The 16,464-nt window shown below is 39.5% G+C and overlaps 1 protein-coding gene across 1 annotated transcript in view; it reads right to left on the bottom strand.

The window, feature by feature from the left end:
• Window positions 1-7,630: 7,630 nt before the first annotated feature.
• LOC139961501 (TWiK family of potassium channels protein 18-like) overlaps window positions 7,631-16,464 on the bottom strand; it is a 42,038-nt gene continuing 33,204 nt past the window's right edge. The window contains exon 2 of the mRNA XM_071960703.1: window positions 7,631-9,596. Coding sequence (XP_071816804.1) covers window positions 8,812-9,596 — 785 coding nt within the window. The 3' untranslated portion in view covers window positions 7,631-8,811. The remainder of the gene's footprint in view (window positions 9,597-16,464) is intronic.

Raw genomic sequence — 16,464 nt, 5'->3', positions numbered from 1 at the left:
CCGAGTGTTGGGTTGAAATGACCTTCGACAGCTGCCAAACAATAAAAGGGTTGGGATCATAGAAATTGAACTAAGAAGAATGCTGACACAGTGTATCGCCATGTGTTTAAGCAGAGCAGCCTTGAGAATAGTGAGGGCGCTTTGCGTTGTACGGCAAAAAGCCTGCAGATTATTTGTACGTCTTCATACATACATTGTGCATTCGATTTAGAAACTGAATGTGAATATATCCACTGTTTCGTAAGAGTATAGGTGTAGTTTGCACAACAGAGACATGTTATGGCGATCAGAGTGGTAAGTACTATAATCCTGACTTAACAACCAACTTGGAAACCCTTTCTTCCGCCTCTAATGACTCGATTCAGTGGAGTGTTTTGTGCAACTTTTAAGGTCTGAAAAGTGTCATTTCCAGTATTTGAGAGGCACATAGCAAACAGGTTTCTTGCATGCTTGTATTATTTTAGTCTTCAACTCATATAGTGTCATATTTGACCCTGGAAAATGCCGTGTAAAGGCAACCCTCCCTCCTCCTTGCCGCCATCCCACACACATACTTTTGTGTAATACTTCCATATTAGTCTGTGCATGCAGTTCTATTAGCCTATTTTCCTAGTACTGAATTGTTAGTGATAAGCCCGGGACATAATAACCGACATCCCATGTTATTCTGGCATGTGGATCTATCGTTAGGGATACAGTTTTAAGTAAAATGAGGTGAAACTAATTTTTGTCATTAGGCTTTAGTCATATCGCATCCAAAATGACAGCCGTAGCCGGTCTAGGGGCCTAGACAAACTATATCCAGGGTCCAGTGAATAACAATACAGCGGCTGAGCAGACGATACTATAGTTATTAGATTCCTATGTTATTGCTTCTACTATCGCTTCCTAAGAATTCCCTATGTAACTGCAGTCCACTGCTACATTTTGACGATTTTGGCACCCAAATGCGGCAAACACGATATCACCATTTCGAGTGATTTATGTCAACTTTATCACTTTATGTTATGTTAAAGACGTAGTGTTTGTATTACGCACCGGTACCTACTTGCCGTTAGAGTTCCTTATAATAGAAAATTCTACTTGCCGTACAAGCAGCGCCACCAGTAGGCTGGGTGGCTACAGTATATGTCGCATGACGTCATTCTCCCTACTTCAATTTCTATGGTTGGGGTAGATTACAAGAGCAGTCTTTCATGTATAAACAACGTCATTCTTGTTTTCAAAGTTCCACGTGTTGCCTACGATGACTGCAATTACACGCGGCTCACATCGATGACTGATCTGTTATTTGGTTTCTTATATGGTATGTCAATTTGTTCCTTCTTGAAATATTCTCCAGTTTTAAATCCAGTTTTCTGATCGTAACCTGGTTCACCTTGAACATCCTTTGAACTCTAGTCATTGTAGAATTTTCGCAGACTGGAGGTGCAGTCTTTCATCGATGATCGATCCATACATATTTTCTAAGTTATGTTTTTATTACGAGTTTCACTTAAATAGTTAATTGTGTACGCACTATGCTGATATAATATATCCTGATCATTATTGTGTCATCGCATAACGGTAACTTCGCTTATCAATTGCAAAAGCCCTGTTTATATACACTATACGTACTCTACGTACTGTGTCAGGGATTATTCTATATATAACATTTACACCTACATGATTAAACTGAGGAAGCCGTCTGCGATTGGAGATGTCTATAACCGGAACGTTTGATACATGTAGCCTATGTTGGACTTAGTCCCACCTAACCGAAAACCTTCCTGACCCTATAACGCTATAGGAACGAACTTAATTTCCCTGACTTGAATCAATCCTCATGTAGGCGCCACCAATCCGTATCTTAGGATGCTTCCAACCTGTCCAAGGGGAAGGACATTTCTTCATCGTTCAACTTGTTCTCATATTAAACGAGAGCAATACTGTCATTCTTGAGTGGATACTTGGAAATTGGAGGGCAGCGGAATGTATGTTAAAGTTGAAGGTTTACAGTCTTGTTCAAGGCGAAGGCCCTCTCACACGACTTTACAACTTAATCCCTGCCCAATTGGTAACTTTACACACCCACACACCAAAGTGTGCACGATTCAAACAATCTCATGAGGCACCACAGTGCACCACATCCACGTGTCCCCCGGGGGACTTCCCATAGTGTGCAGCCACAAACCGGCGCACACAACTATATTTACAAGTGACATCGCAAGTCCCCATTTATACACCTGGGTGAAGAGAGACAACGGACATAACGTGCCTTGCCCAAGGACATAACGCAATGATCTGGCCAGGACTCGAACCTGCAATCCTAATATCACAAATCTACTGCCTTAACAACTTGACCACAACGCCCCCACTATTAGGAGATACTATTAACACGTTACTGAACGTGTGAGGGAGACGTACTGCTTCTCAAGATCAAATACTCCTACGATCACCCCTATATCCTGCCCACTTACGGCCCCAATTCCCCCACCCCACCCCTTCCATATATTACCATTGTCACCGGTCCATATATCAGAAGTGGGTCGGACACCTTTAATCGTGGATACCTAAAGTACCATTGGTTGAACTTTCGACGCCTCACTGACACTGGTAACAAATAAGTTATAAACTTATGACGCCTACGTAACAGTTAGGCCTAAGCTGATAAGCATTGCATGTAGCCTGTGCCTATATGTATAGGACCCTACACGTTAGGCCAAACATACCGAGGTCAACCCCCTCCTGATAGTTTGGTTGGGCACGGGCACTGTCGTACTAAATCATGATTAATTCTGAGCTCACCAAGGACCTCCGTACTTCTTGTACGTGCGTACAAATACGTGCTACACCAGTCTCTTGAAAAGTTAATCTGCCGTAGCATTATTCTCAGTGATGTTCCTGGCCATAAACAGTATCTCATTGAGAAGTCGTACAGTATACTATACCATCGGTACTTCCTATGAGTCGATCATCTGAGGAAACATTTCTCTCGGAAATGCACCTTTTAATCGAACTGACGACATTTGCAATGGAAGCAAATGTCTCTTCCAAAGAATCCATTCTAACTCTACTTAACGTATTCTAAGAAGGTGAAATCAATGCATGCGCAGCACTCAACAGAATTGGGGCGGGCCTGTGCCAGGCCTGTACTGTACTGTAATGTAGTCTGTATTACGTCACACCCATTAAATACGCTATAAGGACAGTACGTACGCACACGGGTACCGCATAGAATGAGACAACTTTGCGGACCGGGTGCACATTACCATGGGAACCGCTGGTCCGTGCGTTTGGATACCTCGATATCAAGTCTGGTGTTTTGACACTTCATGGTGGTGCGCCACTTGTGTCAAAACCTCAAGATTGAGGTCGTGGTAAACGACAACGAAATCGATATATCCAAAGCGAAATCGACGTATCGCAAACAATATTCGGAGCAATGATTTAATATTGGACAAGTCGATTTCATTTCGGATAAGTCGATAACGTTTTCAATATGCCGATGTCACTTTGAACATAAAGATGTCAATTTGGATAGATTTGAAACAAATGGCGCTCCGTAGACAGGCATTTTAGCACATCCCCTCTTAACGGTTGCCAATGTAACACCTACTTGAGCAGCTATAGCTCAAGATACACAATTTTGTTTTATTTTTAATGAAAATGCTGGTTGTCGCTACACCACACATTCCACTTACTCGACCGTTATATACACGTATCGATAACTACTTCAGCAATGTGATAACAACCCTCTGATTGTTAGAAGTGACGCAATGAATGCGGCGTGTCCAACCCTTCTCCTGATATGCTTAATCAAACCATGGAGGTGCCTCCACGATCAAACCAAAGAACTGGGTTGAGTAACGTGATGGGTTCTAAGCTCCCAGAGTGTGAGAATCGTAAAGATAACGAAGTAAACACGCTTATGGTAGTATATCATCATATTATCGCAATAATTGTTCGCATATATTTAGTTTGCTAATTTTATTGCACATTAATATAGCGCACTATGGTCACGGCAAATCGCTATGGAGAGGGTAGATAATTGACCATAGACCCACTGCACTTGTATGCAAGAGTGCGTATACACACTCATGCTCGAGTTTATTTCGCTTTCCGTACTCGTGTGGATACGATTGCACTGATACTCAGCAAATGTGAAGATCGTATACTCGTTTAGTACTCGGTTAGTACTCGTGCTAGTACTCGGGACCATGTACTCGTACTCGGGACATGGTAATCTCACTAAAAGTCCGAACATACATTACTCCTACCCAACCTTGCCCGATATTCCAAATCTGAAAAGAAACATGAATCTCAAATTGAGCAACGAGTTATAAAATGCCTGAAGACATTAAAACCCTTCCACAATGTGATATCAGTTCAAACCGCCGATTGTTCATAGGTAGGCTACGCAGACTAATCCGAGTGCCGGAGCACACATTTTAACGTTTGTTGCAATTTCTTCCTCTTTCTTACTTTTGCCGTCGGTAGGCAGCAGGATTGGTACACCCTGCAATAATTCAAATCACTCCTGCTGCCCTCTCTTCTCTTGCTGCGTCTATGGTTAGATGATGTGCTAGCGTGTCCTGGCATCGACATGTAGGCCTACAATAAAGTTGGCATGTGTCCGTTTCTTCATTATTGTAGTGCGCATACGCTGCTAATTCTGCACACTTACAGAAAATAGATATCCTTGAGTAGCATAAGGCTTCTTCAAAACAATACGTAAAATTCTATACTTTGGTCCGTTATTCTCGAATCAAACAAGACAGGTAACATTTGAGTTAACAACATCCTACAAAAAAAGTTGCAAGCAACAAATGATAATCGTATTTATCCGCAACGACTCGGCGTTATCTGTACTAATTCAGCTCTTGCAACATAGGTACTTGTCACGTTGTTATCGTAGTGCGCTAGCCCGTAATGACATGGCATTATATACTATAAAGTTATAGTTAGTTTCCACAGGCAGCTTCTCCGTACGGATATATGGTTGGCCGTGTGTGGCATATATTACGTGTTTTGGATGATAATAAACCGAGGGCCAGGATATCGACCAAGCAGTTTTACATATATCTAGCGTGTTACATTGTGCAACAATAGTCTTGGCATACATTGTATTCGTTAGATTAATCGTCCTTAAGGCCTTCGGTGTAAACCACCGTATGTTCGTAAAATTTCGCTAACTAGGCGAGGATACAGTAACGTTAACATGTTGTTCAATTTGACCAATCAGTATCCAGGACTCTGTGTATTCTATGTCACGTGATTCGTGATTGTCAGCTTGGTTGTGCCGGTTTTAGTCATCATTTCTTCGTTTATATCATTGCAGGCGCATGCTAGCTAGAGTACAGTTTATAAACATTACACAATATAGCTTGACGTTTTCCCCCACATATGACAGTTACTCCTCCTCATTCCGATTCAGAGTTCTGATTGGAAGAAAGTAAGCATCGGTCAGTTTCTTATAAACTCACTGCTAAACGTATCTTCACACGTCAGTGTTTGAAGTTCTTGATTGTAAAGATCTGTCAATTTGGATGAAAAATCGGCAGATGTCGAATTATATTGGCATCTGTCAGTCTCTCGTGCTCTCATTGGTGGATATTGTCACATGTCAATCCATAACGATCTGAGCTGAGTGAAACGTTCACATGTGAATAAGCTAGTTCGTTCACCATTCGTTCACCATTCAAAGAGCATGAAAAGCCTCCGATATCGTTTTTTTTTTCTTTGTGGAACAATCTTCCGATCAACTTGAAATCTTATACTTCCGTGGCTTCGTTCAGGCGACAACTGAAAAATTACTACGAAGCCTTTATTGATTGTATCCGTTGTAAGGGGTGGGAGTTGGTGGTGGTGGTGGGGGGGGGGGGGTAGTGTTATTGGTCATATATGTTAAGGTTATTTTTTGTGGGGAGTAGTTCTTTTATAGGGGTTAAGGTTATCTATTTCTTTGATGGGAGTACTCTATTCGATTAAGCCCAAAAGGGTTTCTTAGTTTACTTCCTGTCACATTGTTTACTTATTTGCAGTTATATTGTCTTGTTCACCTTGTTATACTATGTGATGAAACAAAAAATTAAATCAAAATCAATTAAAATCAACCATTATTACACTATATTTTGAATGATGTAGAGGTTTCAATACTTCCATCCAATCAGAACACGGGCTAAATGTTATGAACGAGAAACTCACATATGCCGATTTAAGTTGACATATGTTGGTTTATCGTAGTAAGTTTTGAACTGATGAATACAAAAGGCTGTGTGTATAAGAAACACGATAGTTAAAAAGTTCCCGTTCCTTACCATTATAAATCAGTAACCTATTTACCAGCACGAATTTGGAAGTCTGCAAGGGACCCTATTACCACATAAGTCAAATATTGGACGATGGACGCAAGAAATACTGGACAAATATTAGAACGGTTGGTAATACAACAGTTGATTTAGTACGTTCCTGACCAACCTGTTAACCTGATCATGCGTAGTATTCCCTTTCTAAGGGGCTCATGACACTTCACTTGATGTTTTCATGATTATATGGTTACAGTCTCGATGTAAAGGGGCTGGGGCTAAGACTGGATCAGTTATTTGGTTTTCGTGAAAAGACTATCTAGAAAAACTATCTTTAATTTCATTCCATCGTTCGACAGTTGCTGTGGGGTTTTAATTCTATAAATAATTGCCTGTTCGTGGCCTTGAAAACTCCAGACACTGCAGACGACAGTTTGAACGGATCCGTAAACTTAAAGGAATTTGTCTGGTGGGAGATTTTGATACATTGTCTTCTATTTAATTGTTTGATTGTTAACTAAAAGAAGCCTACATGCGAACATTCTTCGAATTTGAGCTGGACAGCGCAATGTTAACAATGAAGAGTGTGCTGTTCAAACTTATCTTGTGTTACACAAATAACACGAAATAGCCGATAAACTACATATATGACGGCTTAACGATTTTTGTTCAACACATCTAATTTATAAGAATCTTCATCGAAAATTTAGGAAGAAATTAATCTGTATTCAAACACGGTTTTTGTTGTGACTACTGTAGGAACTGTATGCAGCGTGGGTTATGTCGCAATCTGCATTTGCCCGGACGTCATCACGTTCGCTACTGTTCAAAGTATATTTGAAATATCCATCCTAAACGATTAAAAGAATCGTTTCTCTGTCAAACGCAATACTTTGAACTGTGAATACTTCTCAAACTTTGAAAACACGTTTCGAAAACTGTTTATCGTTTTTAAGGTAACATCTATGGGCTACCAGATAATTCTTTAAGTCAATCCAGAGGCGTCTCGCTTTTGACAAACCCATACTTGTATTTTATGGTATTATCAAATTAAAACTAAATGATAACAAATGCCATCGTCATGTTAATACATTCGAAATATACAAAGGTTTTCCTAAACTATATCTCCAATGAAAATGGGAGATCAAGAGACATTACCTTTCACTGTGTCGTCGTCGTCATCGTCATCGTCATCGTCATCGTTATCGTCATCATCGTCATCGTCATATTCATTGTCATCGTCATCGTCGTCGTCGTCGTCGTCGTTTTTTTTCATCTTCATCTTCTACATCGTCATCTTCATCGTCACCGCAAAATTATTGAACATCTGTGTCCCAAAATGAAATGTTGGTTCATTAACATACCTATAAATAGTGTATTGTTCATACATTCATTACACATATAGAAGCACTTCAAAAAGCCGTGTCTGATATCTTGAAGATATCATTGATAGTAACGGTGATCACTAACATAATCCCATTAACTATGCGGCTTACATTGGCGATTTGCTCTTGTATACTGTTACTATATCAGTACAAATAACATTATACTTTTGGTCAGAACATATAATGAACCGATTGATTAACTTTATCTCCTCGCCTCTTTACGAGTGGAAGAGGATAGTTATGGGGCTAAGAGTACACTAGGATGGTGATGGGGGGGGGGGGTTCCGCTCGGTAATATCCACCCGTCTCCCCGCTATTAACCCGACATGTTAATTTTGAAACTATGACTGCTATTGCAGCCGAGCGGTACTGCTCAGCGTGCGCTTAATATTTTAACGATATTGAAGTTTTCGTATCCAGTCGCGATTACAATTTGACAATAAAAAGTTATGGTTTCTCGTGTTTATAGAATGTTTAATATATTTATTATATGCTTTTTTAATTAAGTCCTCCACAAGATACAAAATGTGAGTATATCTATTGCAATACAGAAGGGTAGTTTCATGTTACCTCAACGCCTACATTTGACCGACATATACGTATATTATACATTTATATTGAAGCGGTTACGTTTTATGCATTTGATTACCTCTTGATTACTTGATTACCAGCATAATAAGGTCGGGTTTAAACGTACTTTCCTCAAAATTTAACTCACACAGAATTCTTTCTGTTGTAGAAATCACATGAGTCTGTCGATCAAAGTCTTGAAAATAGCCACAAACAAAACACAGTTGAAATCTTGGATTATTGAGATAAATGTTGGGTTAAGTGAACAATATGGACAGGCTTAATTAAGACCACTTTGGATATTTTGTTTACTAGGGTCTGATTTGGAGATCTTTCTCACTGCTATAGGTCTTGCTCAAGGCACAGTTCACAACCAACCGATTGGATCGATTTTTGTGAAATTTCAAAGCAATTGCTAACTACAAATTTAGCTAATCTTAATCATACTCTCTCTATTTAACAATACGTTCAAGACGTTCAAATGCAAAACTTGAGGAGTAATCTTTTTTAGATTGCATCGTGCAAAAAAAAACAGTCAAGTTCCAGGCGTGAATCTTTTCCTTGCAAAATCAGGATATGATCGACGAAATTGAATTGATAATATTTTCCTTCTTCTTGAGCAATCGTCTCATACGCTTTGCTTTATTCTTTAACCTTTCGGCGGATAAAGTTATAGTTCCCGCCATTACAACTAGGCCAATTTGCATTATTACTGTCATTAATACCATTACAATCCAGATGTTAACCTGATTATCAATCTCTCGTACGAGTATGTCCATGTCGCCGAAGCCAACCGTGGTGAACGTAGCAACCACAAAATAACAACTGTCTAAATATGTCCATTTTGTGAAAATGTAAGAACACATTAAACTAACTAAGGAACAAAATGATACCAAAACAAGAAGGAGGAACCATAAAGGGGTCGTCGATGGCCCATCTAAGACCACAGGAGGAGGATGATCTTGTGGATCAGCGAGATCAATCCTTTCGGAAATTGTTACTGAAGAGCGGCAAATCTCACTCTCGGATACATCATTATTCATTGAGGTTTCCGCCTGCTGAGTTATCTCAGAGTTTATATATAGCAAACTGAGCCCAGAGCTGCTTCGTTTCCCGCGGTCTCTTGTCGGGAGATCAACTTCAGGTTGAGATATTGTGGTATTTATTTTCGTTTTAGAACAACATATTTTCCCGGTGACCAGATTTGAGAGGCACGTATACAACTTGGTAATTCCTAAGGCCACGAAGAATCCAAGGTTTGCTGACAAGTAAACGTTTATTGGGATACCCACCAACATATAAGGAATACAGAGACCTTTCCCAAGCTGAGTGACTGGAGTAATATAGCCGTAACCTGAAATAAAACAAATGTATAGTAGATGTAAACCCTCCCACAAATATTTCATCTGCTTTTAAAACTAGCTGCAGGGTTATATAATGAATTGCTGTCTGTTGCCCGCATGGTAAACTAATTTCACCGCCATTGTTTCAACAACCACACCCTCCCTTCACCCCCCCCCCACCCCGTGAAGAATTGAAGGTAATATTACAATGTTGGACAGAATATATGGTACCTAAACCATCCCATGCCCAAAATCCCAACCCTCTGCACTGAAGGCTGACAACCTCCATTGTTATAAAAAAGCAGAATCTTATTGATGAAGCTAAACTTTTCATTCATAAGAATCGTAACAATGCACTCATTGTTTTACTGGGGCAGCAGGTTTTCGTAAAAGGCACTCATTTTTGACAGGGCAGCAGGTTTTCGTAAAAGGCACTCATGTTTGACAGGGCAGCAGGTTTTCGTAAAAGGCACTCATTTTTGACAGGGCAGCAGGTTTTCGTAAAAGGCACTCATTTTGACAGGGCAGCAGGTTTTCGTAAAAGGCACTCATTTTTGACAGGGCAGCAGGTTTTCGTAAAAGGCACTCATTTTTGACAGGGCAGCAGGTTTTCGTAAAATGCACTCATTTTTGACAGGGCAGCAGGTTTTCGTAAAATGCACTCATTTTTGACAGGGCAGCAGGTTTTCGTAGAATGCACATATTTTACTGGGCAGTAGGCTTTTTGATTTTTTTTTTTTTCGAGTGGGAAAAGTGAGAGTAAATGTGCTACGATATCACAACGAAAGGCTTTTTTTATCATTTACAATAACATTATATGGATGTGTTTTCTTTTTCAGTTTGATAGAAAAGTAAATGATTCATCAGGAGCAAATGTGACTTCTCTGCAAAATCTGGTCTCCTGTTTCCAACCTGGTAATTGCTCGACTTAATTCAATTTCAAAACCTCTTAAGGTCAAAGGATTGCAATGAAGGGAGCAAATAAAATGGGTCAAATACCGAGTATTGATGATTTTCAGCAATTATACGTTTATTCCAGAAACAATGGTAAATGAAGGGTTTATTACCCTAATGACGTGTGATTATCTCAATAATTTTCGCCCTTATTTCCCTCAATGTATATCCCTCTTCCATGATCCTTATCACATATTTATTTTGACCCTTAAATTCTTTTCACAGTTAAACTAGTAAACTGACATAGGCCTGTGCCGAGTTCGTAATTGAACCGAAGCATTGAGATGGTTTTCATATGACACTACAGAATATTCGTCTATACATATTATTCTCCAACCAACCAACAATGAGTTTGTTTAAAACGTAATGAAACGTCAATTGTGCAATTTATTTAGTGACTTTCCGTACCCCCCCCCCACCCTCCCTCTCGCCTGCCTAAGGCTGTGACTCTTTCGTCTTTTGTGTATGTGGGTGGTAGGGGAGGGGTGCATTTCTCTTACCAAAGGTCAGAATGGACAGAAAGATATTTTAATATAGTGGTCTGCTTTTCTTCTGTAGCTGATTATGATTATTTGAGGGCATTGACTTTCAACTTTCCAAGAATATATAAAAACCTATTTACAAACACACGTGTAATGATGTACATTGATTGATAACACTGGCTGTTTTTTTTTTCTCTCGATATCGGCCCCTAATTGACAGTTAGGGCCTCTGGGTATGTACGTTATCAGCATACTATACGGTAAATGTAAACAGCAGCTGCGGTATACCTAATAACGATTTAAATAAGTCCCTTTTGCTTCCAGTTATTCATCTCCACTTTTTGACAGTTTTAGCATAATTATGCAGATGTGCATTCGCGTGAGTTTCTCCGTGTTTTCAATTTACACGAAGACTCCGAAATTTATCAGTTTTAACCTTAGAATTAATCGCCAATTGAAAACGGTTATCAAATTGAGCGATTGCGTTGTGCAGATCTAAGGTTAGTAACCCCGTGAGGTGTTATAAAGAAATAAAGAAGGGATCGCCACCCGACCCCCTTCCCACCCCCCAAAAAAAACACGGGCAAATGTATTAGTTGTCTTCAACCATAGATTACACAACGGGGTAACTAATCGCGGTTGACATGCAAAGACAAGAATAGATCAAAGCTACGTTATTGCAATCAACTTTAGCCACCGCAATGTTCCTTTAAAGAGATAGAGACTGATTTGATTGGTACATGGAAGTAGGATTGACTAAAACTGATACAACAGTATGACCACTTCTATAAGCAGACCCATGCTATTGTACCCGGTACGAAAGTTGATTTTTAATTTTATCTAAAATGATCACATATGCGCATGATGTGGAAAGTACTATTATTTCCGATCCGCTCCCCCGCTTCAACCTTCTCCAGCCCCCCCCCCCGCTCCCCACTACACCCTTTCCGTTGCACTCCGGCCTCTAGTAGTTCCCCCACGTTTTTGTTTCGTTGTTCATGGTGTTTATAGAAACCCTGTCCGATTTCGGTAAAACCTCCATCTTAAACTTGACGACTTTGTTGAGTTTTGAATTGCCACTGCTTGAAAGTTTTATGATATGAATGAATGAATGAATGAATGAATGAATGGTAGTCTGTATATACTTTACTTGAAAGCACCTTAGTGAGTTAAATCATTTTTAAATATGTATTTTTTATTACACCAAAAACCCATATTCAATGTAGGTATTTATCTTAAGTAGTGTTTTCATTTCAAATAGTGAGGTAACAACCTAAAATTTAGATTTTTTTCCCAATCAGCTTTAAGCGTTTTTAATACAATAGTCTTAAAAATGTCCATACGACCAAATGTTGAATCGGAATCGATGTTATATCTGATCAATGAACTTCATTTTGTGAAATAAACAAAACCTATGAGGGTGTCATATAGCTTGATCAATAACACTATTATTTTTAGCACTTTTCGGTGGTATTGGTCAAATTTGCAGACCAAACTCAACCGCTGTTTGCATATAAATTTGCATTACTTATTGAGACAGATGTTAAGTGTTCGAAAATATTGCACGTACAGCGTTAACCAACATTAGTATTTACACATAAAATATGTTTATTTCAAATCCTAAGTCTTTTATGATCGTAGTAGGCGTCTGATTACACATTCTGTGTTATATAAATGAAGATATGGAGCAGACGAAAGCTGCAGTTGAAACCAATCAATATTACAGCTTCGAAAGCTTTGGTTTCAATTACGCGAGAATTTTATAGCATGCATTTCACAATGAAAAGAGCTATATTGCATACTAATTTATCATGTTCCAATGTGTAATGAATCTCAGTTTATGTTCTTATCATTATTTGTTTTATCAAGAATCATACAACAGCTCAGACCTTTGGCTGGAAATATTCAATTCTCATTCCGTATGGTAAAGGAATTTTTTAATCAGTATCCCCTTTGGATTCAATGTAAGTTTCATGTAAATATACAAAGCGATCGGAACGACATAAATTATCACAAGAGAAGGAAATGCTTAATTACAAGCTAAATGTGGTCCGATGATCAGTACACTATAAATGTTGTAAAAAGACGTAATAACCATCATTAACACAAGAGCTGATGAGTAACTGTTCTGAAGAGTGGAGAAGAGCTTTGGTTGGTAATTTAAGCCGCCGTGTGGTTGTGTTTAGCAGCAGAATTGTAGCAGTTCTGCGAAATCATATACTAATACTACTTGAACTTTTACTTGGATTTGTACTCTTACTCGGTATATTTTGAAATTCAGTGGGTACTAGTGTCGAATTAAGTACTCGTACTGTACTAGTGTCGAATTAAGTACTCGTACTGTACTAGTGTCGAATTAAGTACTCGTACTGTACTAGTGCCGAATTAAGTACTCGCATTGTACTAGTGCCGAATTAAGTACTCGTACTTTATCAGTTCTGTGGTACTGCCGAATTAGGTACTCACATTGTACTAGTGCCGAATTAAGTACTCGTACTGTATACTACTGTCGAATGAAGTACTCATATTGTACATAGTGCCTGATTAAGTACTCGTTCTGTATTAGTTCCGAATTAAGTACTCGTACTTTATCAGTGTCGAATTAAGTACTCGCATTGTACTAGCGTCGAATTAAGTACTCGCATTGTACTAGCGTCGAATTAGATACTCGAATTGTACTAGTGTCGAATTAAGTACTCGTACTTTATCAGTGTCGAATTAAGTACTCGTACTGTACTAGTGTCGAATTAAGTACTCGCATTGTATTAGTGCCGGATTAAGTACTCGTACTGTACTACTGTCGAATTAAGTACTCGTACTGTACTAGTGTCGAATTAAGTACTGGTTCTGTGGTAGTGCCGAATTAGGTACTCACATTGTACTAGTGCCGAATTAAGTACTCGTACTGTATACTACTGTCGAATTAAGTACTCATATTGTACATAGTGCCTGATTAATTACTCGTTCTGTATTAGTGCCTGATTAAGTACTCCATATGTATTAGTGCCGAATTAAGTACTCGTACTTTATCAGTGTCGAATTAAGTACTCGTACTGTACTAGTGTCGAATTAAGTACTCTCATTGTACTAGTGCCGAATTAAGTACTCGTACTTTATCAGTGTCGAATTAAGTACTGGTTCTGTAATATTGTCGAAATAGGTACTCGTACTGTATTATCTATCCATCTTTCTATCAATCTATGTCTAGCTGCATGCATCTAAATAATAGTAAAGGTATCTCGTGTCCAACAGATCAGAGAATACGAGGTGCAAACAAGTGTATAGTGAGTGATCGTGTAGGTGTATAGGTGTAGGTGTAGGTGTAGTAGTGAGTGATCGTGAGGTGCAAACAAGTGTAGTGATCGAGGGAAAAAAACACCATCTTTGGGCTCAGTCTTTCCTTTGCTCCTTGTTTATTCATATCTATGTTAAATATCTTTTGGTCACCAAATTTGTTAGTGGAAATCACACAGACACAATTAAACCTAATGGGTTCGCAGTATAGTATGAGGGAGAGTAAACGAAAGAACAACACATTTAGCTGCCATTTCAGCTATCTAAAGAAATGGATAGATTATATGGTCAGTAGAAGCAGAATTGTGAATTGCATATACCCCGGACGGACGCGTCTGTTTCTATAGTGGTGTTAGCACAGTGTATGGGGCCCAGTCGTTATCCATGCAGAGATGCAACTGCAACTGCAACAACGGCCTTGGTTTGTTTCATTAAAACTTTGGGAAAAAATAACTTGACGTAAAGAGATGGCGAGGAATACCAGCAAATTATTATATAATATACAGCAAATGCAGATGGTCATATAAACTTATTTCGATTAAAGGGACAGTACTTACAATCTGTAAAACAAATTGAGGACAACTGGAGACTTTGATTATTTTGGTCTTGTGGTTCATCACAGAGTATTGCGCAATGATCTTTTTATCCAAAATGAAATCAATTGAGAGCGACAGCGCAAGTGTCTTGAAGTGGTTTAGACTTGTCTTTATTATATGTTCTATTCTTGGCTACAAGTTCTTTTAAAATACAATTTGCCTCTACTTGACTCGGCTCTCAAGTAGACATCCGGAATTCTTATGCCAAAAAAAGGCGAGTGGCTTCATGGTACTTGTCATTATGATAAACAAGAAATCACTTCGAAACCATCCAGACCGACCAATAACAACGTTTCTTTCTATTTGACATACAAGTTCGGTCAATGGCAACATATCGCCGAGTAACCTTATACAGGTGCGTATCCAGGGGGGGGGGCGTTGGGGGCGCGCGCCCCCCGGGTAAGAAAAAGAGGAGGAGAGAAAAAAAAGAGAAGAAAAAGGGAAAAAAGAGGGGAAAAAGAGGAGGAGGAGAGGAAGGAAGGGAAAAGAAAAAGAAGAAAGAGAGAAGAAGGAGAAAAGGAGGGAGTAAAAGAAAAACGCGAAGACACCGGGAAGAGAAAGAGGAACAGTGACATCATTACAGCGCTGAAGGGTAGCCAGTGACGGATCAATGATTTCGTAAAAGTGTGCCTCACCCTACCCCTTACACCGACAACTCCATTTTTTTTGACGTTTCCATTTTCCTCTCTCACTAATGATCTATATATATATATACTATATATGGTCTATCATAACGCGTGTGTAGAATTGTGCTATGAAACCAACTGTGGCTGGTCTCGAACTCGACCGTGTCGTCGGGGAACATGACGCATTTTGGGATGGGGGCGACCGCCCCCCCCAGCATTCAGCATTTTTTTAAATGATATCGCTAAGTAATTTCAAAATAGAAAGTGCTTAGATGCAACTTACAAGGCCTGGGAAGTGTCATTTCCAGCGATCTGGGAGGCATTATCGGCCAAAATTTTCTTGTACGCTTCGCGCCAACCTATGGTGGCGCTACGCTTAGATAATTTGCCTACAGGCTTCGCCCCTCCCTTGGCAAATTCCTCGCTACACGCCTGTTCGAATTTGTAACGCAAACAGCAGATATCACATCATATCAGTGAGCATGAAAATGGCGTTCCAGGATGAAAAGCCTCAAAACTGTCCGACTTGCCTGAAAAAATAACCAAAAATTTTCGCGCGCGAAGCGCGCGTTCAACGTGTCAATGTCAATATCATATAAGCAAGCATCGGTTATTACATCGCATGCCATCATGTACCGTACGCTCCGTTCAAATTGCGCAGTATACCGCGGGATGCTAATGTAAACAACGACATGTCTCATGTAGATGTATAAAAAGCATGGAGGTCCAATTATGTCAAAACTCTCTTTTACATTAGTAATGGCGAATTAGGGGTTGCACCCCCGCCGCGCAGTGGCGGAGCGTCCATACGGTCAGGGGGCGGATGCGCCCCCTGACGGACTCAAATGGACTGCTGGCGCCTTTTTCAGCTCTTTACCACTTTTTACTTATTCTAGATTATTGACTTTTTTATTGCGCTCTCATCTA

Source organism: Apostichopus japonicus, chromosome 20, assembly GCF_037975245.1.
Source record: "Apostichopus japonicus isolate 1M-3 chromosome 20, ASM3797524v1, whole genome shotgun sequence".
Classification (NCBI taxonomy): Eukaryota; Metazoa; Echinodermata; class Holothuroidea; order Aspidochirotida; family Stichopodidae; genus Apostichopus; species Apostichopus japonicus.
The sequence above is the reverse complement of the archived record's forward strand: the minus strand, read 5'-3'. Positions and strand labels throughout refer to the sequence as shown.